General features: G+C 47.8%; 1 protein-coding gene across 6 annotated transcripts in view; it reads left to right on the top strand.

Moving 5' to 3' along the window:
• KIF6 (kinesin family member 6) overlaps positions 1-26,233 on the top strand; it is a 518,420-nt gene that overhangs the window by 471,307 nt on the left and 20,880 nt on the right. For all 6 annotated transcript variants that reach the window (XM_059177857.1, XM_059177858.1, XM_059177861.1 and 3 more), the window contains 2 exons: positions 4,513-4,563; positions 24,649-24,733. In XM_059177857.1, coding sequence (XP_059033840.1) covers positions 4,513-4,563; positions 24,649-24,733 — 136 coding nt within the window. The remainder of the gene's footprint in view (positions 1-4,512; positions 4,564-24,648; positions 24,734-26,233) is intronic.

The following is a 26,233-nucleotide window of genomic DNA, read 5'->3' as shown; positions in this document are numbered from 1 at the left end:
CTTTCTCAAACTAGAAGAGACTTCTTTTTTTTTTTTTTTAAGATTTTATTTATTTATTTGACAGAGATCACAATTAGGCAGAGAGGCAGGCAGAGAGAGAGAGGAGGAAGCAGGCTCCCTGCTGAGTGGAGAGCCCGATGTGGGGCTCGATCCCAGGACCCTGAGATCATGACCTGAGCCGAAGGCAGAGGCTTAACCCACTGAGCCACCCAGGCACCCTAGAAGAGACTTCTTAACTAGTCTATTTATTCCACAGCACTTAGAACATGGTGCTTAACATATAGTTCATGAGCGAGAAATATTTACTGCCTGGTAGTGACCTCAGCATCCTCAGTAAGGCACCACATCACACAAATTGTGCAAGCATCCTGCCTGAGGGCCCTATTCTGGGTGGGGGTCAAAGTGAAGGGCTTGCTCCAGATCCCACTCAAGCAGCTTTCCCTTGGTGACCAACTTCAAACTACCAGGCATGCAAAATAAAATGTGAAATGTAAGGAAAATTGTTGTATCCAAAAGACTATCATTGTAAAAAATAATAATAAGTGTTGCTTCTTCACGATGATGATAATACTTTTCATATGAACTACTTGGTACAGAAAATCACTAAACCACGCTACCCAACATGTGGCAGTTACAAAGGCCAGGCATCTCCACTGGCGCTCTCCGTGGGTGATTGCGTGTTCCAAGTACCCCTCCACCCCCTGCTAACACCCCAACTCCAGCCATCAGTGAATCAGAAAGGGAGAGAATGTGTTTCTGGCATACGCTATTGTAAGGTACTGGAGACAAAATTACTAATTACCACCATTTGCGTACAAGCCGAGCCTCCCTCCCGCCCCCACCGCACCCCAGCTTCCCTCCCTGACCATGTCCTGCCTCAGGCTGGGAGTTCTCTGTTTCCGTTTCATCTCTTTTCCATACCTCAGGATGGAGATGTGTCCAGGAACCCCAGCCAAAACCAGCAAATTTATCACCATGCTAATGACAGCAAGCCGCATGCTGAGTGAATTCTGCTTTCCCCCTCAACTCCTTCTTTTGCCAAAACCTGTGGAACTGCAAGATCCAGCCGATTACAGAGACTGTTATCTTCACATGAAGAATGGCTCTGGTAGAAAATGCAATTAGGTATCAGCTCTAAGGCTATTTTTATTTTTTTTTTTTTTAAAGATTTTATTTATTTATTTGACAGACAGAGATCACAAGCAGGCAGAGAGGCAGGCAGAGAGAGAGAGAGAGAGGAGGGAGCAGGCTCCCCGCTGAGCAGAGAGCCCGATGCGGGACTCGATCCCAGGACCCTGAGACCATGACCTGAGCCGAAGGCAGCGGCTCAACCCACTGAGCCACCCAGGCGCCCTCTAAGGCTATTTTTAGATGCTTGTTTGGGAACATCTCAGAAACAAAGATCGCCATGTGGAGGCCAATGTTATCCGAGCCACCCAAATTGAACATCCATACGCACAATTTAAACCTACCTTTCTCAATAGGGGCATTATAAAGCATTATAAAGACCCACCCATCCCGTCAGGATGGCTCCTTGTTCTGGAAATAGATATTTCTGTTTGCGGAGTTTATAGAACCGCAGTCCTGGGGGCAAATCCCGCTGTTTACTTACCGGAGCAGCTCTTGCTGGGGACTGCCGGAAAATCTCTAACCCTGCTTCCCCGGGATTTGCAGAAGGGAGCCCAGTGGATCATTCTGCTGGGAGCAGGGGAAATCATGCCACACTAGACTGAGTACCTACAGGGGTGAGGCATGAGCATGGGAGCTACGTAGTTGGGGAGACCTACTGCTGGGGAGGCCCATGGTCAGGGGGACAAGCTGTCGGGAGTATGTCAGGGGGATAGTTTCTCAAGGAGGAACGCAGCCCAGTGTGTCCTCCAAAGGAGCAAGTCCCCATCCAGTGTCAGCAGGAAGGAGGTAGCCAGGCACAGACGAGGCTTGTGGTGGCAGGTGCCTATGCCAGATACCCAGGACCCAGACCAGGCACCACAGCGGCATTCGCTGTTCCTGCTGTGGGCATAAGAAAGCCCTTAATGACCTACACTCTCCACCAAGGGCTGTGTCTAAATGGTGTGTCGCATTTGTCACAGCACTACCTCCTTTTATTGAAAAACACATGTGCTATGCTTCTTTACAATTCAGTTCAGTGGTGTTGGACATAGACTGGAATCTCAGCCCAGCACCACCCTGCACCCCCATCTTCTTCTCTCTACTGATGTAGACAATAAAGGTCACATTGCTGAGAGTGGGAACAAGATCCCATCTGTGGCTGTGGCTGGCCTGGGTTTCAGGTCATTTTCCTGTTGGCGTCAGGCTGGTCAAATTCTCACCCATGGGCCAGATTGCTACTTCCCACCTCTCCCCCCACCCCATCCAATACATTCCCTAAATTCTTACTCACCCTCACTTCGAATCAGGGTGCAATATTGCATATGCCCAATTCCTGGATTCCTCTCTTCACAGTCCTCTCCAGTGGGGACACATGAAAGGCAAGGCACAGACTCGCACTCTGGCAGGAGCTGAGGGACAGGTGACATTTAACCCAGAGAGGACGAGTCCAAGTGAAGAAATCATGGCATCCTCAAACCCTCACTCTCAATGAGAGAGGATCCTTCTTCTGTGCTGTTCCAGAGAACCAACCAGGTCCAAATCTGGAAGTTACAGGGAAGCAGGTGTCAATATCATATCAATAACTCCTTATATACAGTTTAATCAGTGGAACAGCCTGGACACATACAAGTCATACAAGTAGCAGGGACTCCTGAATTGAGTGAGACCTTAAAGTGAATGACTTCTGCCATGCCTCCCAGTCACAGTATTGTAGAAACTTTCTGTGAGTGATGGGGTCTTCTGTGACTGCTTCATTGTCTACTGATCTTTTGAAAACTCAGGTCAGTCATCACCTTTGAGGTGTCCAATGTACCTCATGTGAAGAAATGAATACATTAGACCAGGGAGCAGCGAAATTCCCAGGCTTTCTCAGGGTCCCCAGGAGCCTGATCACATCTCCCAAATGGGACACGTGATGCAGACGGCACTGACATTTTAACAAGTCTTCTGAGCCCTTGGATATGAACAAACCCCGGTGGGGGAGGATGCTTCACTCCACCATCCAGCAGGAATTCATAGCCGTATCATAGAGATGGAGGAAGCCTGAAGGCCACTTCACCCCAAGTCCTCCCCAGGGCAGGAGTTCTTGCTCTCACACCCCACAAACTGTCCCCCAGCCTGTGCTCTAACATTGTCAGGAAGGCCCTCGCTGCTCTGCCAGGAAATGTAGTCCAGTTAGAGACAACTCAATCCATGTGGAGACAGTGTTTGTTGTGAACTGTTTCTTCCTCATATGGAGCCCCTACTTGGTCTTTATTCAACTTGACTTCTGCCCTCAGCAGTGGGACAAAAATCTCTTCTCTCATCCAGATGACAAGGTTTGGATTTTAAGATTTTATTTATTTGGGAGAGAGAGAAAAATCATGAGTATGGGGGGGAAGGCAGAGAGAGAAGGAAAAGAGCAGGGAGCCTCGTATGGGGCTCAATCCCAGGACCCTGAAACATGACCTGTGCCAAAGGCAGATGCTTAACTGACTGAGCCACCCAGACACCCCAACAACATTCAGATTTTTAAAGACAGCCATTATCTCTGAGACTCTTCTCCCTCCAAGTCTTTCCTTCTCCATCTGAACATCTCAAATTACCTCAAATATTTCTCATATAGCATGGTTTTAGACCCCTAACCATTTTCTATAAATATTTTCTATTTGACTAGTATTCCTTATGAAGAATAAACTCCCAGAACAAATGCCAACTGTGGTCTGACCATGACAGAGTACATATGCAGGGTCTACCACCATCACCTCCCTTCAACTGCACACTATACCTTTATTAATGCAACCTAGAATAATATATGTTTCATAGTAAATGATCAACTGCTGTGTTCATATTAAGGTTTTAGACCTTAGACCTCTAGACCTTAGATACTAGACCTTAGACCTTTAGACCTTAGACCTCTAAAACCACCATCTTTATTCCTTGACACAGTTTCATACAGCCTAAAAGAAAAAAAGTAGATTTGAAAAAAAGTAGATTTAAAAATAGCCCTGTACATTATTACAAGATCCAATCCTGCCACCCCTCTCATTAATAATAGACAGAACTACTGAGGAGACTAGGACCCCAACAAATGTTGAGAGTGACAGCCTACGGTAACTGAACCCAAAGATGAATTGAACCCAAAAGTGAAATGTGTATTTGCATCGATGTGCCAAGAATCCAGCATGCCAGCCTGTTCTTCCAACACCATCCAGTGCATGGAGGGCTCTTCTTGGAAGCTATGCCCACTTTTATCTTCCTTACTCTACCTTGTTTGTTTGTTTGTTTGTTTGGGGTTTTTTGTTTGTTTGGATGGTTTTGGTTTGTTTTTGTTTTTGTTTTTTTGCTTACATGCTTTGGAGGCAAAGTCTTCCTCCAACCTGCAGGAAACTCACTAATGGTTTTCCTTTGTGTCTTTGACAGGTCGCCTGAAGGAAGAAATCACCCAGCGACATATGCAGCAGGTAGCTCTAGGTAGGTACAAAGTGAAGTCTGCGGGAAAAAGGTGAAGGTAAGACAAGCTGTGTGGTCTTGGAAACCTAGCTAAAAGATAATCCATCTAGAATGGATAAATAAGATGTGGTATATAAATAAACAGTGGAATACTATGCAGCCATCAAAAGAAATGAAGTCTTGTCATTTGCAATGTCGTGGATAGAACTGGAGGGTATTATGCTAAGCAAAATAAGTCAATCAGAGAAAGGCAATTATCATATGATCTCCCTGCTATGAGGAATTTGAGAGGCAGGGTGAGGGGTTTGGAAGGTAGGAAAGGAAAGAATGAAACAAGATAGGATCAGGAGGGAGACAAACCATAAGAGAGTCTTAATCTCACAAAACAGACTGAGGGTTGCTGGGAGGAGTGGAGTAGGGAGAGGGTGGTTGGGTTATAGACATTGGGGAGGGTATGTGATATGGTGAGTGCTGTGAAATGTGTAAGCCTGATGATTCACAGACCTGTACCCCTGGGGCAAATAAGACATGATATGTTAATAAAAATAATTAATTAAAAAAAGAAATGCATCTAGAACCCTCAAGAAGGTTAAGGAAAGCAAGGTTTGCTGTCAGTAAAGCTTCCTCTGGATGTCCCTCCTCTCTGGGACTAGTTACCCCCATCCTGTGTGCTTGCTCCCAGCCCTCCAGCCTGGCACTCCACCTTCCCAGCTGCTGCCTCATCCCCCTGACCTTTCCACCCCACACCCCAACTTAAGTTCACCCCTAGGTCCCAGCTCCTCAGGGCTCTACTCTGAGCTTTCCAGAGCTGCTACTAACTAATCCTAACAGCAACCATGGGTGATGAAGAAATCATGTTTTCTGAACCACCCCGGGCACTGCTGTGTATGCACGGCCTCCTTTCTGCCTTGCGACTGTCCTTAGAAGTAAGTGCATTTTTTGGGATGCAGGTGACTCAATGACTTGCCCAGGGTCACATAGCTAGAAATCATCGAAACTAGAATGTGAACCCAGGTCTCTGAGTACACACCTGGTGCTCTCAGCCCCCATGCTATTCACTGCCAACAATGATGGGCTCACTTAATACATTAATAATGCAAACGCTAACCAAAACAGTGATATTCTAAGAGGAACTTGGCCCCTTTCAAGCAGTGGACCTCTGCAGAAAACTCCCCCCTTTTGATAGGGGACCCAAGGAAGTCACTTGGGGGGAGAGTTCAGCTCCCGGAAAGGCTGGTGGAGCAGGTATTTGGGCACGACCACCTTGTTTCCTCTCCAGCTGGCCTGGGACCAAGTGCTTAGAGTGCTCTGATTAAATAAGCAATTCATGTACTCCAAACAAAGGGTTCCCTTGAGATGGCCTGGCCCCTGGAACCTCCTGAAATTAGAGAATTCCAACACCCAGGACCTCTAGAGGGGAGATGGAGGAGAGCCCCAGAGTCAGAGAGATGACCTACTGAACTCCAGTAATTTGGATTATTAGGAAGGTGGGTTGTTTAGTTTCAGTAATAATAATGAACACATCACAGAGCCACTGGTTGCATCAGAAACAAGGAAGAAGGAAGCCTGAGGCACACTGACCAGAACTTGAGCTTCCCACCATTGACCCTGGCGCTGAGAGCTCAGGTCAACATGCCAGGCTGGCCCTCCCATGGCCAGAGATGCAAGCAGGGAGTCAGAGCTGAGATGCTCCTGACTGCTTCTCAGGAAGCAGCCAGGACTCCCCCAGGGCCCCAGCTCATAGGGCTGGGCTGGGGAAGGTCTTAAGGACCTCTGTTGGGAAGCTGTGCCAAGGTGATCCTTGGGCGTCACCAGTAAGTCACTGGGTAGGGCAGCATCTCTAAGGACTGCCTTTAGACCCTGTATCTGAGGGCTGCCGTGTGGCCTCTTCTCCAGTCTTCATGATGTTGTGTGACTAGAAACAATGACTGGAAAACACTGGTCAGTTCCTGGGGCTGTCAGAGCAAGAGATGTTCCATCCTCTCTGACCGCCTCCCCACCCCAATCCCAGACAGTCCTGGGCCTGTGGGAAACGGCTGCATGTCTTCTCCGCAATTCCTCTTGCTCCTCTGTCTGGGAGCCTTCTCTTGAATTACAGCAGGTGTCAGGTTCAACAGGGCCCAGCTTTGCCTGAAGTAATCAGCAGACTTCAAATGGAAAACACTCTGGATGGAAGTCTAATTAAGAGCATTTGAAATACCTATTTATTTTAAAAGCATACTATCCCAATTAGAAAAGAAGTGTTAACATCTCCCAGCTGCCATTTTGAGCTTAAATGCCATGTTTTTAGTCCACACTTCTCAGGAGCTTGTCTGACAGAGCTTTGGAACCACCGGCGCTCATAGGTTCCCTGGCGACCACATTTCAGAGTTCTTCTCATGGGGAGAAACCTCTCACTGCAACAGACTGTTTCCAGAGTCATTTCCTGCCTTCACCCTCGCCCCTCAGGCCCACATTGGGGCTGAGAGCTGGGAACCAGGGCTCCAGTGAGACACAAAGCAGCTCAGTGTACTTGATGTTCCGCATGTCCTGGTGTTCCATAGTTGGGGTTTCCAGTTGGAGGAACAGGGCAGGCATGACATCTGACCTTTCCCTCCCTGCCCTCTGTTCTCTTTCCTTTGTCTCCTTCTCTCTACTTCCCCTCCATTTTAAGTATTCCCTTTCGGTACTGTTTCTTTCTTTTGCCTCCATGCTCTGAGGTTTCCATGAAAGTGTAGGTCAGTTTGGTTGGTTGTTCTGGGGGGAAGAACAGAGGAGGTAATGAGCAAGGCTGAGCAAGAGAGGTTTCCTCATGTATTTTGTGTCAGAATAGATCTGTGTATGGATGAGGGGATGTATGCCCCAGAGAGACGTGTGTGAAGGCAATCTCATATCTCAGAGGAGCACAGACTTCATGGTAGCATGAGAAACGCCACGTGTAAGAAGCTGTCGGCCAGTGATGTGCTGGAGCCAGCTCTGCACCCATCGGAGAAGCGACTGTCACCATTTCAGCTATTTGGGGAGCCATGATAAGACACGACTGTTGTTAAAAATTAAATTAGAGAGGGACTTCTAGGTGGCTTAGTTAAGCATCCAATTCTTCATTTCAGCTCGGGTCACGATCTCTGGGTCCTGGGATCGACCCTGTGTAGGGCTCCGCACTCAGCGGGGAGTCTGCTTAAGATTTTCTCTCTCTCTCTCTCTTCCTCTCCCCATCCCCGCATCCCCGTATCCTGCACCTGCACGCATGCTTTCTCTCTCTCTCAAATAAATTTTAAAAATCATTTAAAAAATTAAATTATAGAAACTTACAACTAAGTTAGTTCTATTAAAAAACAAAGGCAACAAATCTCAAAATGTATCACCTCCTAATTACAGATCTTCCTCGACTTACAGTGGGGTTGCATCCTGATAACCCCATCATCTGTTGAAAATATCATTAACTTGAAATGTGTTTAATATACCTCACCTACAAAACATCTAGCTTAGCCTAGCTGCTTTACACATGCTCACAAAACCTACATTAGCTTACAGTTGAGCAAAATCATCTGACCCAAAGCCCATTTTATAATAAAGTGTTGAGTAGCTCCTGTAATGGATTGAATTCTGTCCTGAAAGTGAAAAGCAGAATGGGTGTCTTGGTACAGGGTGGTTGCAAGCTTACCAGGTGTTTACAGGGCAGTCTGGGAGCTGGGGTCTCCCTGCCATGGCCTAGCATCACAAAAGCCTGCCCGTCATGCTTTCTCTCGCTAGCCTGGGGAAAAATCAAAACTCAAAATTCAAAGTAGTATTCCTCCTAAATGGCCATCGCTTTTGCACCATCCAAAAGCCAAAAAGTCCTAAATTGAACCATGGTAAGTTAGTGACCATCTGTTATTTATTACATTTTACTATTATTTCTGCCCTTGGGGTTATTTGCTGCCACTGTGTCTATATCATGGAAATACTGTCTTAGGGGGCACTACTGTGCACCTCTTCCTAATTTTGCATGCAGTAACGTCACTCCGGCAGCTTGAAACCAGCCTCGTGGGACTAGTTACACCACAGAAATTGACAAATTTTATTATAAATTGGGGCACTTTTTTCCCCACCATGGCATCCTGATAAGCACCCATTTGAAGACAGTTTTGTGCACATGTATGTTCTTGGGAAGACTTCTTCTCCTCTTCCTGGTTCACTATCTAGATGACAGTTCTCCATTTACTGCCTACCCTGGGGAAACCTGGCCCTTTAGAAAATGAGTAGACAGAGAAACCAGGGAAGACAGATGTGGGCCAGGAGAAGCACTGGCCCCAAAGGGCCCCTCAATGTAACAGCCAGAGTCTTGGGACCTCTAAGAGAAATACCAATGATCAGTTCTATGAACATCAACAAACACATGTTCCCCTGGTCTTAGAGGAGAGCCTACTCCCACACATCATTTCAGGAAACAAGAAAACAGTGCTCTTTTTAACCAGGCCTCATTTGGAACTGGTATTGATTGAACTAGATTCAGCAGGTTGGGTTGAGCAGGCTTTGCTTCATTTAGTTGTGTGTTGTTCTCCCATTTCATTGTACTGGCCGCCCTGAACAGTTTAATGTTGTCGGTAACGCAGACGAGGCTGGTCAGCTAATGTTCCTTGAGAACCTGGTGTGTGCTCGGCGTGGATCTAAGCTCTCTATGTGTAGCTTCTTCTTTAATGTTCCTCAAACCCCCATGAGGGAGACTTTACTGTTACCCACACTTTACAGTTAAATCCCAAAGGGGTTATGTGAACCTGCCTAACTTTGCTCAGCTCAGGGATGCAAATGGACACTCATGTCCAGAGCCTGTGCGGTAACCCCCGTACCGTGTTGCCCTCAGCCCTGTGAAGGGCATCGTAGCATTCACAGAGGGACAGAGATACAAGGTCCACTCTCAGAGGGTTTCTACTCTAGCCAGCTTAAGGGGAAATACACATAAAAAGGTAACTCTTTATCCAATTTTGTATTTAATTACACATATTATGCTATTCACTGTGCTCATCCCACTGTAGCCCCAAACCAATTCAGCCTCGGCCTCTGCCATGAAGCCTTGCCTGGCCCCTTTTCCCCAAGCCTGCTTTGTCCTCTAACCTCACACACCTCCAAAAGGCATCAGCCTTTTTTTGTAATGTATATTTTCCATAGCTGTATTCTCCATGCTGAAACATGAGCTCCTGGAAAGCTGGGTGGTTCGAATTAATCTTTGTACCCCTCGCAGCCAGTGCAGGTGATAAATAGGGCGAATCAGTGCTTCTCCAGATGACTGCCAGACTCACATATCTTGCAAAAGTATAATGAGGCATTTGAACATAAAATAAAATAAGCCCATTTAAAAGAAGTAGAAGGAGTAAGTGCTTTTGGACCCCACAGCTGAGCTGATCACAATACAGAAGCAATAAATTTGACTCCCTCTTATCTAGTCACTAAGCAAAACGAGAAGCACCCAGTATTACATAGTTTTCATTTTCTGACAACAGGAAGCGTACCAATTAATTTATCTGCAGAAATGAAATTTCTTCCTGGAACGAAACACAAACCAGAATTTATTGGGCAGATTCTTATTAAAAGGCACTGAGTGACACAGTGAACAATGTCTTCAGCCGCAGTCTTAAAAAGATACCGAAATGTTGTTCTACCAGATGATTCTTATATCGACCCTCAATAAAAGCAAGAGGCCTGACATTAAAGCATAACTCATCGAAAACATTTATGTGAGCGGCTGAAGTCCTCTGCTGCAGGTGTTCTGGTTTCTGATGGTTGCACAGAGCAGGAATAAAACCAGGAAAAGCCAGCCCCAGGAAGGTGGGCCATGGCCTCTCTCTTAAGTGTCTCTTTTGAGCAATATTTGGTCAGCGACAAGCTCTTGCTTTGCTCACAGTCCAAACTCTACCAAATGCCAGTGATTCAGATCTATGACACATGGTACTAGCAGTATATGAAATGTGTCAGGTGAGAGAGCCAGGCCATGAGAGCTCTGGGAACTTCCCAGAGGGAGTGACCCCCAGCAGTTGTCACCAAGGCCACAGGTCTAGGCCAAACCATGAAGAACGGGCAGGATTCAGAACTTCAGAGCGGAGTGGGGAGGTAGTTGTTGTGTGTGTGTGTGTGTGTGTGTGTGTATGTGTGTAGTGTGTGTGTGCAGGTCTGGCGTGTGTGGTGTGTGTGTATATGGTGTGCCGTTGGTATGTGAGGGTGTGTGTGCGGTTATGTGGGGGCTGTATGTTTTGTGTGGGGTATGTGTTTTTGTGTGTCAGGGGTAGAGTGAGAGGACTTTCTTGAGAAGTTATTTGAAATAGTGGAGGCAAAAATCTGAAATGGGGAGTTGGGCCAGTTGACTGAGAGCCTTGAATCTGATCATTTTAGCAAGGAATGTTTGGTCAAAGAGGCCTTTTAAGAAAAAAAAAAAAAAAAAGCCCCCAAGCAGCCATTCCAATCCTTCAGCATTTCTGACTCACTGATGAGTAAATAATCTGTACCACACCACCCCCAGCCCCTTGCCTACTTGCCCTACAATAGCTGTTCCTCTGGGCACACATGCTTCTGGCCCAAGCTCAGGGAGGGTCTCCAGGATGTCTGGCTATCTTAGTAAATCTGTTGGCAACCTCACCCCCTGAGATATGATGATGTCCCGGGGAGTGGCACACTGACCATTTGTCCTGAGCACTGGCCCAGTCCTTTGTGAGTAGGTGGTCAATCCATTCTTTTGTTCTGTGGTTGATGGAAGTGGGAGATCACTGCCCTTGAGAAGCTCACAGATGTGCCCCACACAAGCTGTCCATGTTGGGTAACACCACACCTTTCTCTGCATTTATCCCTTGACCCAGCTTCTGTGAAAACATAACCTACTGGAACATTCCATTACCTCTATGTGTAGGCATGTTTTTTTATATACTGTTACAGAAGATAAAAATAATAGTGACTCATAAATAAAAATTCATGAACATGGCATTGGCAGGTTCCAAATGGCATCCTGAGTTTGCCCCCACCCCAAATACTAGCCTCTTGAACACTAGTCTTCCTCTCCCCTCCCCCATCCCTCTCAGCACCCTAGAAGCAGAGATCCTTTGAACAAAAGAAGCCCCCAAGGACAGTCTGTTGTGGCTGCAGTGCCACATGGACACTTGGATTGCTCCTTAGGTGGTGTGTGCCCCCTGACCCTGAAAATGGGACAGTGACAGCTCCTCGTCCCCAGCAGGGGACTTGAGGAGGGTTGGGAGAGCCACTGAGGCCAGAGGCAGCCTATTCTACCATGTTGTTCCAGCTTAGTCTGCCGAGGGGTTCTCTTCTCCCAAACAGAATTCCCACAGTGGCCTCTTGAGCCATCTCCACCACTCTCTAGAGGAGGGCCCTGCCATCCCTCTGCCCCTCTGAACTGTCGTTAAAGACTGAATCTGGCACTTTTTTGGAATTCTGTTCCTGGGGATAACAAACGTGAGAGTCATCCATTTCTATATCAGACTTCACTGAGCACCTCCGATGGTCCAGACAGCGTGTGAAAGCAGGAAGTCCAGGCTGTGGGGAGGACCCACTGATTGGCATGGAACTAGAGGGGCCTCCCTGCATTCTCTAGCTCAGTGGTTTTCAGAATGAGTTCTCTGGGACCTATGTGTTTTTGGGGAGCATGAGGCAAAGGGGAGAGAGGCAAATGGCAAGACCCCAGGATTTTTGCCCACCGTGATTCAACCAAAGCAACTGCTATTTCTCTTTTTGCCATGAAGCCTTTGTTTGAAGAAAAAAAAAAAAAAAGGCTCTGCAGCGTTTAACACATCTTGCTTCAAACCTGTGGCTCCAAGATATTTCCAGAGGCAGATACCCAGTTCCCCTCCCAAGAACTATCTGAGTGTCCTCTGGATTCACACAGAATTCTGCTTGTACCTCTCTGATAGGACTTATCACATTGTGTGATAACTAATCAGCCTTTTTTTTTTTTTTCATTTCCCCCACTGGACAGAGGATCTTTATTTCCCCAACACTGGGCACAGTGGTAGGCCCACAGTAGGTCTTCCATGAAGGTTTGCTCTGCACCAAGGTTCCAACATCCATAATATGAGGTGGTCGGACCAACTGACATCCTGTGCCCAGCACATCCTGAAACTGAGCTGGCGTTTGCTGGTTGCCTATTGAATGAATAAACAAATCTAACACTCCTCAGCCCTCAGATGCCATGATTTTACTTCTTTGTGAATGCACACTTCCTTAAGACATGCAGGAAAGGTAGCCTTGGTGAAAAGATACATGAAGGCTTGGATTATAGGTGTCTTCTTCCTCTCAGAAAGGAATGATCAAAATGTGAACCCCTGGCGTTGGTGGTATAGTGGTGAGCATAGCTGCCTTCCAAAATGTGAACCCCTGGAGTAAGGCAGAATGTAAAGGAAGCAGCTGTCCCAGAGGTTGAGATGACATCACAGTTGGTTCCAGAAGGATTCAGTTGGCTCTGTAAGAGAACAGTGATAAATTCTGTCCACCTGAGTCAATCCTAATACACAGTAGCTTGTGAATACAGGACGAGCTTCTGTGACATGAGGCCAAATTTGGCCAGATTCCCAGGCTCAAGTTGGAGCCTGCAGAGTTCCCACCCCAATTCCTTGCCGAGTTCCCAATTTCCAAGGCTCCAGTCCCTTTGGGTAGTTCCAGACTTCCCCACCAGCCATTCTGAAGAACAGAAGGAGGCTCTGGGCATCAGCCCTAGTGCCGGCCTTGAACTACAGCTGTGGTATAGTTAAAAAGAACACTCACCTTGGAATCAGGAGGGACCTGATTGTATCATGCCTCTACCCTTTGCTAGTCATGTGACCTTGGTCCATCAACCTTCCTGACTTTCCATTTCCTTGTCTATAAGAGAAGAATATCTGTTCCCCAGGGCTGGTCTGAGTACCAGGTGAAATGCGTGTGTGACGGAGTTGAGGACAGAGTAGATGCTCAGCAAATCTACATGGAACCTATCTCTGAGTGCCAGGAACCAGACAACCAGATGCCAGGCAGCAGACACAGTCCCCAGCTGCAGAACCGACCACAGCTCTGGGCCAACAGCACCAGTTGGCATAACCGGTGAAGGTCGCCACATTTCTGCATTCACCACATCCCTCCACCCACATATGCTCACAGGCCCCATTAATCACTCTACCCTGAAAAAATACAGTCACTGTCTCTCCCATTGAGCACTGATTAAGGATGGTCCTCTCACCAGTTGCCAGGGCAGTTTTATTCATCATGTAAATGTGCGGGAACCATGTATGATACTTTGAATTAATGAGGCATTTGACCAATGTCCTAGTTAGTTGGGGCTGCTTTAACGAAGTACCGTAGGCCAGTTGCACGATGAACAACAGGAATTTATTTTTTTACAATTCCAGAGGCTTGCAGCTGGAAATTAGTGTGACAGCATGGTTGTTCTAGTAAAGGCCCTCCTCTGGGTCGCACCCTGCCAGCTTCTCATTGTGTCCTCACATGGCAGAACAGGGGTGAGCTAGCTCTCTGAACTCTTTTTATAAAGGCACTAATCCCCTTCATGAGGGCTCCACCCCCATGACCTGATTACCTTCCAAAGACCTCATCTCTGAATACCATCACATTGGGGATGTGATTTCAACATATAAATTTTGGGGTTACACAAACAAACATACAGACAATCATATCCAAATATATAATATATTACAAATATGTGCAACATATATAACAGATAATAAACATATAACCAGTCAAATATATAGAAGACAAAATTCTAACCTCTTGATGTCATCTGGTAGGCTAAAATGTATCATGGCTGGCCCCTCTAACTGACATAAGTCAGCTAGATATGGTGATAAAAATCACCATTTGTTCTTGACAAGTACCAGCCCAAGAAAGGTCTTGGGGTTCCCTAGGAACAATTCTGTTGCATAGTAATGGAGCTAGGTAAGATTCATTTCCCCAAAAGCTCACTCATTTCCCCAAAGAAGTTGATCATGAGTTTGAGTTTGGGGAAGACCTACCAACAGGAAACCAGCATCATTCTTATAGCAAACAGCCAAACAAACCAACAAACAAGACAGAAGATAACCCAAAGGTCCCCTGAGTAGGCAGGTAGATAAATGATCTAGGACTATGATATATGCATATAATTCATATTCATATAATAGAACATCATAGAGAATTAAAGATGAATAAACTAGAACTACATGTAGCAATATGAATAAATCTCAGAAACACAATGATGATTGCAAGAAAGAAAATTGCTGAAGGATATTGTGGAATGATGCCATTTTATGTAAATTCTAAAATTGCTGATATTGTGTATCGGGGGGAGGGGAGTGGGAGCTTTGTGTTATGGTGCAAGATAATGTAAGTACAGAAAAATGCATAAAACATATGTACAGATGTACAATCCAACAAATACTTACAAATAGAACCCCTCTGTCACCTCCCCTTAGGTCAAAAAATAGCTAAGTAATGAAGTAATTTTAAGGGATGTTCGAGATACAGGGTAAGAGAGTGCCAGCAGGAAGGGGAGGTCTGCAGTACAATCAGGATAGTGTTATCTTTGGGGGTCAGGGATAGTGGATGGGAAGGAGGGCTACGGAGGCCTCTCCCAGCTCTGCACCGTTCTTGTTCAACACATATGCACACACATGGAGGCACCTATGGCGTACTATAGGGATTTTTCAAAACATGGAGGCGGTATGTGGGTGTTATTTATATCATTCTCTAAACTTTTTTATGTTTGAAATGGTTTATAATAATTTCCAGAACTCGATGAAGGATTAGATTCCAAGGATTCAGAGATCAAACAATTACTGTTTAGTGGAATCCCCATAATAGCGGTGGTTATAAAACCCAAATCCCTATTCAGTTCTGATTAACCTTCATTTCCTCACTACCGTTTGTGTCAGGAGCATTTCACTTAAAGATGGGAACAGAAAATTTGCCACTTCTTATTCCCTTCTCTAGGTACCTTATGTCCTCTAGGAGGGACTTCATAGCTAAAGAAGGTGTGCCTGACCCACTGAGCAATGCGGGGGAAGTGCTTGTAAGACCACCTTCTGTTGTTCTTCTACCATCTCTTTAAGTCCTCACAGTCGTGACAGTTTGGCCTCTGCCCTGGTTGGAAACTGGACAGCTCAGTAACTCAATTGCTCTTTCATTGCTAATCACAAACAAAGCAAACAAGTACCAAAAAATATTGGTCATTTTGGACTTTAACTACAGTCTCAACAATTCAAATTTCACGTAACGCTCAGACTTCTCTCCTTTTCCCCAGCTAAGGCTAACTCCGAATTCAGGAGGAGGTATTCCTGGAAGGATAGGGTATCCTGGGAGGAAAGGGATACAGTCAGCTCCTTCTCTTTCTAAGACACTTCCTTCCTCAGTCTGATGAGCTCAATTTCCCCTGACTCCCAAGAAGGAGTTGGAGAGAAGGAGGAAGGGCAGTTGGTAAAGTTGTTACTTGACTGGTACTCTGTAACATGGCTTTGTGCTCTCTGGGCCAGGCAGATGTTCCAAGCTGACTCCTCCTCACTTTGAGTACCTTCTTGTGTCCCTGGAGGTCCCTCAGCAGCAGGTCCCTTGACCTGATGGAATGTACCTGATTGGACATTTGCTTACCCACTTTGAGCCTTATGGGTCAGGTTCTAAACACAAAACAGATTACTCGAATCAATAATCAAATTATGTGAGGCACCTGGGTGGCTCAGTCAGTGAGGTGTCCTGATTTCAGATCAGGTCATAGTCTCAGAGATAGGAGATGGAGCCTATCTCCAGCTCTGTGCTGAAGTGGTGCCAGCTTAAGATTTTCTCCCTCTGTCCCTTCCCCCTGCTTGCACTCTTTCTTTCTCAAAAAAAGAAAAAAAAATCAAATTAGATGTTGTAAAGAGAGTTGAATAAAAACCTATTAACAAAGGTCTTAGCAGAGTACAGGGAAATACAGAGGTCATAACCAGCAGGACAGGAAACATTGCTGCCCCTAGACCTGAGGGGGCAAGAAGAGTGAGCAGTTACCTGAACCCAAAGGCAGAAATGGCTGTGCAGAAAGGCTCAGGCCATCTGATAGGAGCTGTGACCTTCAGTCAAGCAGTGCATCCAACTCATGGCCCCTCAACCTCTCTCCCCTCCCCCACTTCCAGTCACTTGCCCATGCTCACCATTGGCTGAGCCCAGCCAGAAGTGAGGGGTAAGGGAGCCCATTGTTCCACCAGCCAGCCTCCCAGGGCAAGTAGCAGAAGAGTAGAAGATGGAGGGAACTTAGGGGAGAAAAATAGATAGGTACAGGACTCAGCCCACAAGCATTCTGTGGTCCACTGCCAAGTTTCTTTCTACCCAGGTCCCATTGCCCTTCTGACTTGTCCCACTAAAAAGGATCTGAGATTTTTGCACTGAAAAAAAAAAAAAAAAACTGATATGAGTTTTAAGTGTGTGCTAGAGGGTGTAAGTGGTGTGCAGAGCCAGCTTATATTGGCTCGTGAGAGTTGACCGTGTACATCTCTTCTCAGCCCCGAATTCAGGAACATCATGTTGGTAGCTTGAAATCAGCTATAATGGGAGCATTTACACCTCACATTGTTTCCACAGGAGCACAGCTGCAGCTCTGGTCTTGCTCCCAGCACGTCAGCCTATGCCCTGCTAGAGAGTTTTTGAATGGGAATCAGATTTCTGTCCACTGTGCATGTATACACACACACACACACACACACACACACACACACACAGCACACCCCACACACATGCACAGATTCCTGAGGATTCTAACCAATCTTTCTGAGCATCTTCAAACCCCCTCAAGACCTTTGAGGGAGGGAGAAGGACCTCCACACACACCGCCCCCCATGAAGAAGGTAAGGCAGACTTAAAGCAATCTGCCAACTTTCTTTAGAGAAATTCTTTCCAAAAATTTCTTTTGGCCCTTGTCTCGATGTGGGGTATTTTGGTTGTCTTGCAAGCTCTTGCCATCGTACTTTGAAAATGTGCCAGCTTGACTGTGTGGTCCATCTTAGAACTCACTTCTGACTCTAGTGTGTAATAAACTTTTTGGAAAAGAACAGATGATTTACAAATTGGCTAGTAGCAGATAAGTTTCCTCAAAGTGGCAGGAGATGGTTTTATTAAGGATCCTCAACTCAATTCCTAAAAGTCCTAAAACGTCTCTTTTAAGCCAATCAACCGAGTTGAACTAAATCCTGCAAACCATCATCATTAGGGGTTTTTAGAGGAGAAAGGCCCATGCTTACTGTTAGAGGCATGAGAAAATCTGCCCTCCCACAAGACCGTATGTGTCCTGAGAATGCTCCAGACTGGCTTGTTCCAGTGTGACAAAGATGTGACTGAGTTTTAGGGATGCCAACTTCTTGCTAACTTCTGTTGGAAAAGCCACTCAGACTGAGGACACCACTGGTCAGGGAGGCTGCAGTGACAGACAGTAGACTCACCAAGGGACTTGGGTTTTGAGAGAAATCCTATGTTCCAAAATATGAGCTTGCTTCTGAGGAGTGGGGAGCTTTGATGGGCCAGTAAGCAGGTGGGAGCAGCATCCGGACCCTCCAAAGGAGAGACACCATGCCAGGCTCTGAGTGGTCGCAGCCAGAGAACACTGACTGCAAACCACAGATGGATCTGGGGCTCCAACAGAAAGGACGGTGGAGAGAGAGGAGATCCTCTTTGAACAGAGGTGAACATGGAAAGGACCCGGTGCCAAGCTTAAGCAAGTAATGGCAATAGAAATGTCTTTCCTGTGTCTGCAGTATGCTCCCGGGATGTACCTGCAAGTCCACCCCGTCTCTGCTGCACACTGACTCTTTGAGCAGTTCACCTCCCCCGACAGGGAACACAGAAAGAGAGAAGAAACCAAGGCAGGAGAGGGGCCGCCGTCCCAGAGCCAGCAGGTCTTGGGCAGAGAAGCCCAGAGTAGAACAGGGGAGGTTACTCGAGCAGTGGGAGACAGCAGCCTTCTCAGGGAGTGTGTATGTCTGCATTTTGTTCTAAAAAGGCTTACCCAACAGTTCCAGTTGTCCAAAAGCATGGCTGCTCTCTGGATTTGCTGAGTGACTGTGGGCCTGTGTCTGTAGGGGTGAGTGTGCCCAAGAAATTATCGGTCCTCAGGGTATTCATCACACCCTTAAGCCTGAGAGTGCCACAGGCAGCTAAGGTGTTACAAAATCAACACCAAGATGGATGGTGGCTCTGAGCACCTGTCAGTGCGTGATCACCCCAGCTGACAATAAATTTGAGCCATTAACAGGAAATGGTCCAATTGGAAAGCCAGAATCTTTGCCTCTGAGCCGCTGACCATTGTAGTAATTGAGCTAGTGACACCATCAATCTCTGTAAGAATAGACACGTTGACCTCTCAAACAGGTGAGGCTGAGTGATCTATGGCTCTATGAGATGGTTTAGCCCCAAAAGGCCCAGAGTGGGTGTTCAGCAAATGAATCATTATTGGACAGCTGAGGAGATGAGCTAGAACACCTCCCTGGCCCTGAAGTCTTATTGGTCACAATAAGTTCTGTAGAGCCACAGAACTCATGGCTTCCTTCCATGCAGGGCACTGGACCAGCAACTGCATGTTGGACCCTGTAGCTTTTGCTCCACAGAAGCCTCCAGAAGCCCTCGGGGGCCCTTTTGGCTCTGGTGCCCAGTTGGAAATTTCATTATTGCCTTCCTTAGGATCCCTAGCACCAAGTCTAGGAGATGAGCAGACTGGCTTTGAGTATTCCAGCAACTAAACTTAGGAAAGGCGCCGATTCCAACAAGGACAACTCACACCCAGCAGGTGAGCAGCAAATACCAAGTGAGATCAGGGTGCAGGCCATGGTTTTGGTTAGTAAAGGCCAGTCTTCACAGGTCAGCACTCGAGGAGAGGCTGAGGCTTTCTTTCAGCCCCAGCCCCCAGATATGAAGGGCATTCATGGAAAAAGGGCATTGCCTTCAAATACCAAGGACAAGTCAATACTGATGTCAATGATCTCCCCCATGGCTTCCTTCATTATCAGAATCACTTCCAGAGGAGAAAGTACCAGCTTTGAAGTGAGACAGAGCTGTGTCCTGACTCCAGTTCTACTGACTAGCAGTGTGATCCTGGGTGGATTATTACCCCATCAGAGCTCGGTTTCCCCATCTGTATCTTATATAAGATAAGATGCAGGAAGTATCTGACCCACAGAGGAGCCTGGTCGGGGATCTCACAGCTCACATTTTGTCTACCCTTTACAAGAGTCAAGTGCAAGCAGCTCCAGCCCTACAAAGAGTGTGTCGTCTTCCTTGCTGGAAACGCTTGGGCCCCTCTTCCCCAATGGGGCTCCCAAAAGTCTGGAAAGCAGATGGGGGCAAATGGACACACTAGCCCCATATACTGTGCCATCTAAACCACTGCAGATTCTTTGTTCCTTGTAACGCTTGCATGGAACTGTTGCATTGAACCTGGTCTCAAAACCTGGAGCAGTGTTCTTAACCAGAGCTGAGCATCTGCGTCTCTGAGGAAGCTACTGGAAAATTCTAGTTCAGTAGGTGTAGTGCAGGGCCCCACTCTCTCTGTACTTTTACCAGCCTCTCATGTGCACATCCAATAGAGAGCCACTAAACCAAAAAAAATGAAATTCTGCACATTTCAGACACTGAATAACTGTAGGAGAGTTTGGGGTGCATGAGGAAGGTGTGGGGAAGCAGGAAGATCTTTTCAGTGTCTAATGATCTTTTCAGTGTCCCAAGATCCCACCAGGTAGGAGGGGGCCCACCGGAGGCCGGCCTGCCCAGCAGAGGCCTCACTTGTCCTGGTGCTGCTGGTTCCCGAACACCTGACACATCAGACACAGGGCCAGCCTGGGACGGTGGGGGGTGCCCTGTTTGAAGTTTCATACACTGTTCAACCACTCAGGGCTCCCTCCTTGTGTGACATTCAGGTCTGCGCCTGCTGGAATAAAACCCTTCTTTCTTTCTTTTGTATTGCTTTGGAGCCGGCTGCCTGAGCAGAGTCACTGTGTCACCTCATAGGCCACTCAGGACTACGACCCCCTGTGTTCCTGTCCCAGCCAGAATCCTGTGGTTGAAAGGATGGCCCCCGGTGCCTCCTGTCAGGTGACTGGAGGCTCTGTCCCTGGCCCCGGTCCCAGTGGGCACGGAGACCTACAAAGCCCGAATGCCCTTCAGTTACTCCCTCTTCCTCTGTTCTTGCTCAGCCGCTTTTTGTTCCTTTTCCTTTCAGTTCCCAGCCCCTCTTTCTCTTCAGACAAGACTGATAAGCCCAACCTCAGGAAGCATCAGAAGCAGCCAGGGACTGTCTCCTGCTGGGGTTACAATGCATTTCACTAAGTAGACATCACCTTTGGCAATAACTCATTGGTTGCCATGACAACATGGACAGCTTGTGTCTTGGGGATATGTTGTGCCCTCATTCTGGCTGCCCGAGGTCCCTTGCCCCAGCTTTCTTTCCCACATTTTTTCAATAGGCTTACAGCATCCTGGCACCAACTCACAAGGACCATTCTTTAGTTTGGGGCAGCTTTTCTTGATCAGCAAAAAACTGCTTGGCTTAGCTATCAAAGGAATAGATGGAGCCATTTCTGTCCTCAAAATGCTCTAGCCTCTGACTCTCTCAAAGCTAAGATCCTTATCAGGGCCTACAGGTCCTATGTGATCTGACCTCAGCTTCCACCCCTCTGCCCTACCAACTTTCCCAGACACCCCGGCCTTTTCACAGTTCCTCAGAAGCACCAAGCAGATGTATCTCAGGCCCTTTGCACCCCCTGCTATACTCTCTGTCCTGATTTCTGCATGCTTGTTCCTTCCTTTCATTCAGGTCTTTGCCCCCTCCTCAGAGATGCCTCCCCGACCACTCTACCTAAAATCGCAGCCCTCCACCCTTTATCCAGCTTTCTCTCCTCGTGGTGCCCTTCAGCCCCTGGCATTATGTCAGCTCAGTTTTTTGTTGGTTCAATGTCCACATTCCTCAGCAGACTGCCCCTTGTGGAGGCAGCCCATTTGTTACATGAGTGAATGAATGACCAGCCTTGCATTCGAAGCTGCCTTTTCTATTTGGTAGCTTTAGGGCAGGTGCAAGCAAACCACCTGGTCCCCCAAGCCTTGGTCTCCCTGTCTGGAAAACAGCGGTGATCATATCTGCTAGCTAGAATTACAGGAATAAATGAGGCAGTACAGAGGATAGAACCCAGAACATGCCCCACACACGGGAGCTGACATCATCTCTTATTCTGGGGGCACCTGCATTCGGAACAATGCTCTACCTGCCCTAGGCTCCTGGACACCCACGCATCTCCAAGACACCTGCCACTGTGATCTGCCAGGGGAGCCTGCCAGGTGCCCGATGAAAAGACAGTGAGCAATGGGGCAGGGTGAGAGCCCTCTCCTGCATATGAGCTCCACACTCCTCCTGGGGCAACCACAGCCCTTAGGTGGGAGACCAGGTCATTTCGGGCTCCCTGCATGAGGTCCTTAGAGACAGCCTCCTCCAGGCTGGGTGAGACGTCTCTGTGCTGATCCAGCGGCCCTGCCATGCCCCACTCCCTCCCGTGACCTCTCCTACAGAGTACATCTGTGGGCTGCCCGGCCAGCCACTGTGGAGCAGGGTCTTCGCTGAGTTTCTCAGGGGTTCCCTGGGCACGGAGCCAAAAAGTGTTAAAAGGAAGAAGGAGATCCACAGATTTTCTTTTTCAACAGGCCGGAAGATAGATTTGCTCATTTCTGAAACTGTTAGGAGACAGCGAAACATTCTGTCCATTTCAAGTCCTACCATTATCAGTTTGATGTTAAGATACTATCTTTGGTTTATCGCAGCTACCATTTTTCCGAGAGAGCAAGGGCTGGTGCACGCATATAGCACTGAGTGTCCCCTGCACATGGGGCCTGAACAGAGAGCAGGGGAGATACGATGCACAGCAGGACCGGTCCCCGCCCTCCAGGGGCTTCCAGTGCCTATGCCTGGGGGAGCATGGGCAATGTAGACAGGCAGCCAAATCATCAGGGCCAAAAATCACACTAGCCCAGGTGACATGTCATTCTGAGTTGGCAAGTCGAGTGGTATCTGCATCTCCCATGTTTAGATGGAGTAAGGAAGACACTTATCCAGTCAGTTTTCCAAGAGACAGTTGTCACTTGGCTCATGGAAGAGAGAGTATCAGTGCCCAGAAGATAAAGGACAGACTCCTGATCTGCTTTGCATGTTTATCAATGAGTTAGATAATGGCACAAAAGGCAACAGAATGGACAGAATAAAGGCATGGCAGAATAAGGACCTCTCAGAAGGCTTAACCCCCAATAGATCGAAAGTGTGGCATTTAGAGTCAAAGGACAATCGCACTGAAATAGGATGTGTTTTGACAACCACTCATAAAAATATGAAAGTGTTGAAATGAACCACAAGCTTAATAGAGGCCAGTGACAAACCAACAGGCCATGACAATGACAAAACTGCAGAAAAACAAAAATGGCATGGGGTGGGGGGGATGCCTGGTCTACACAATGAGCTCTTTGGAAACAGAAAAATCTGAGTCCAAATCCTAGCTCTGCACATTAGCTGTGTGACTTTGGGTTATTCATCGCCCTCTCTGAAACTCAGAATCTAACTGAAGTGAGATGATAAGACCCTCCCTCCTGGGTTACTTTGAGAATCAGTAACGTGAGTTGGCACCTAGCCCAGTACCCAGTAGAACTTGGCAGACAACAGGCATTCAATAATAGTCATTGTTCATTATTTACCTGCTAGAGAAATAGAGAACGCACATTTTTTAAAAGGTTGGAGTAAAAGCTCTCTGGAATATTATGTCCAGATTTAGTCCTTAATGCTTAAGGTCAGTCAGAAAGCAACCATGTCACTGAGCCCTTGATGAGGGAGTTGGGTAGAATTAGCCTGAGAATAAAGCTCCAAAAACATGGTTGGTAAATTATATTTTTGTCATCATTGTGAAAATCTCTAAAGAGCCATCAGAGAAAGGAAGACAAGCTATGCCGCTCTTAAGACCCAAAGTCGAGGTGGAAAGAAGTGATTGGGGTGGATCTCAGCTCAAAGGAAAAGGAAACAGAGCTACCCATCATGAAATGCGCTATGGTGCCAAAAAGTGAGCTCCCCACCCTTAGAAGTATTTGGGCAGAAAATAGATGACCATCTGTCAGAAATGCTAACAGAAGAAATTTCTGGATCCAAGGCCCTTGCAACCAAACACAGCTGGCTTTGGATCCGGTTTCCTGAAGTTAGCCGGATGGCCTTGGGGCAAGTTAACGTCTTTGAGCCTCAGTGTCCTTCTCTGCCAGATGAGAATGATAATGCTTCAAATGAGTACTAGAAGGATGAAGTCCGATCATGTCCAGAAAGCACCTGGCCCAAAGTAGATTCTCGCCTACTTGGAGTAAAAAAGCAGACCTGTGTGACTTCCAAGACACCCTCTCTGAGGCTAGGAAAAGCAGAGCAGCCACGGAGACTGCTAGGAGGATAAATAGAGACTGCCCAGCACGCTAGGGAAGGGCCAGGCCCCCAACAAGCAACCAACCACAGTGGGCAGCTTTGTAACCAGCATCAGGGGTTCCCAGCATGCCTGGGAACACGGCCCTCATCAGGACCTTGCCATGGTCTCACGGGCAGGGGTCTGAGCCTGTTCTCAGCTCTGGCTGCATATTACCCTTGCTCAGTGTCATCAAGCTTGGCAACCTCCTCTTGGGAGGGAAGTCACAAACTGGAGACATGATTGGAGGCCAGAGACCCTCAGCACCTCAACTGGTACAGGGACAGATGTGACAGATGTGACAGATGTGAGACGGGTTAGTGATGTCTTCCCATTTGTGAGGGGCTCGGGAGCAGAGGATGGGAAAATGCTATTTTGCATCTTCCCTGAGGATTCAAGAGGAAATAAGTGAAGTCCACAGTAAAAGGATTAATAGCAATGTAAGGACGGGTTCTCTTCCAGTGACAGATGTTGGACTGGGGGAGGGACGGTGGAAATCATCATGGAAGCCTCTCCTGGGAGGCTTTCAACCAAGCAGAGATTGCCATCCAGAGGAGGGGGCTGAACTCTCACCCAGAGGCCCCAGAAGGTCCTCACAGAGTCCCCTTTCATCTTGGGGCTCACATTTCCCTGTCCTTCGCCCTGAATCTCACACATCTTTTGCCATTCTGCCTTGTTGGAGTAACCCATCGCCATCTCCCTTCCACAGGCCTCTCAGAAAACACAGCCTTGCCTTCAATGCCAGACTCGCTGGAAGAGAAGCTTCGATCCCAACTGGAGGAAGAAAAGAGAAGGTACCCTTTTTTTCACCTCACACACCCTGACCCCAGCCTGCAAGGGCCCTCGGGGATGACCTGGAGCGGCCCAGGCCAAGCGGGGTGGCCACTCCCCAGCCTGGGTCTGGAGCTGCTCTGGGAAGCAGGTCCAGTGGTTGGGTCCTCAAGTAGGTGGAGGGCATGCTGCCTTTGAGCAGACAGATATGGAATGCAGGGACCATAAGCAGCATGAGGCTGGAATCTCCAGAGCAGAAGACCTAGCCAGGCCCTCGAGCCCATAGGGAGGTTTGCTTGTTGGCATCCTACCCACCGCCAGCCCAAGGTCCTGGGCTGCCCCTCAGGAGCAACTAGGCTTAGCTACTGCTGCCATCTAGTGGAGCCCAGAAGTATGACCATGGAGGGCTCCCTCCGGCCTATATGTCTGCCCCCACTTCCCTCCGGAGTCTCCTCACCTGCAGAGCATCCGGAGAACCTCACACCCTCTTGCAGCCAGTCAGGTTCCCAAGATGACGTCAGTAACAAAGCGGCGAGAAACCTCCAGCATCGGCAGACACGTGGCCGTAACTGATCCTCAGGATGGCCCCAGAATCTCATTAAACGCCACAGTCCAGCTTCGGCCTTCATTCCCTGATTGATGCATTTGACCAATGTTTGCTATGCCCTTCAGGCCACAGAGAGGCTCTGGGGAGAGTCAAAAAGTCACCTTCCGGGCCCTCGGGTTGCTGAGGGTGTCAATGCTACATGAGCCACTGCTGGGCTAGGGAGCTGTGCTCCCTGAGCAAACCCAGGCATTCTGGCCTCCCCACATCCTCCTTCCAGAAAGCCTTGGGCTGGCCTCTCAGATGTGCCACTGTTGCTCTCCTTCCTCACTGTTTGTTTTCCCCCATTTCTTTCTGACCCACTTTTCTTGTATCTTTACCCCACCCTGTGTCTTCTCCTTGGTCCGCATTCCCAACCTCAGCGTCCTCAGGAGCAACACTGTGTCCGCAGTTCCCGTTGGACAACTTCTGCTTCACGGCCACATGCCCCAAATCTATACGCACAGTAATAAATGTAGAGTGACTTCTGTCCTCAGTACAAAGTGAACCAATGGAATAGAGAGGTGGCTGAGACTGTGGTTTCTAGACCCGGATGGTGGGGGCTCACATCCTGGCCCCTCTGTTTATTAGCCTCCCCGCCACAGAGCAAGTTATGTATGGGGGGGCAACTTATGGGACCTCCATGCCTCAGGCCCCAGATCTGTAAAGTGGAGCATCTTCTTCACAGGACAGTGCAGAGGACTGAATCCATTGTTATGCCAAGTGCCTAGAACAATGCCTACCCCCTAGTAAGTGCTCAGTAATGGTAGCCATCCTTCTGGAAGAAGGGGGTATTCATCTCATACACAGAGCCCATGGGGTCTGCTTATCTGTGAGGGTCTCAAGCCCAGGTCCCCAGCCCCTGGCCTCCGTGGACTGCCCTGGGGTCCCTATCCCTGGTTCCAGCATGACACTGACAGACTTCTAAGACACAAACCCC

Source organism: Mustela lutreola, chromosome 6 (assembly GCF_030435805.1).
Source record: "Mustela lutreola isolate mMusLut2 chromosome 6, mMusLut2.pri, whole genome shotgun sequence".
Taxonomy (NCBI): domain Eukaryota; kingdom Metazoa; phylum Chordata; class Mammalia; order Carnivora; family Mustelidae; genus Mustela; species Mustela lutreola.
The sequence above is the reverse complement of the archived record's forward strand: the minus strand, read 5'-3'. Positions and strand labels throughout refer to the sequence as shown.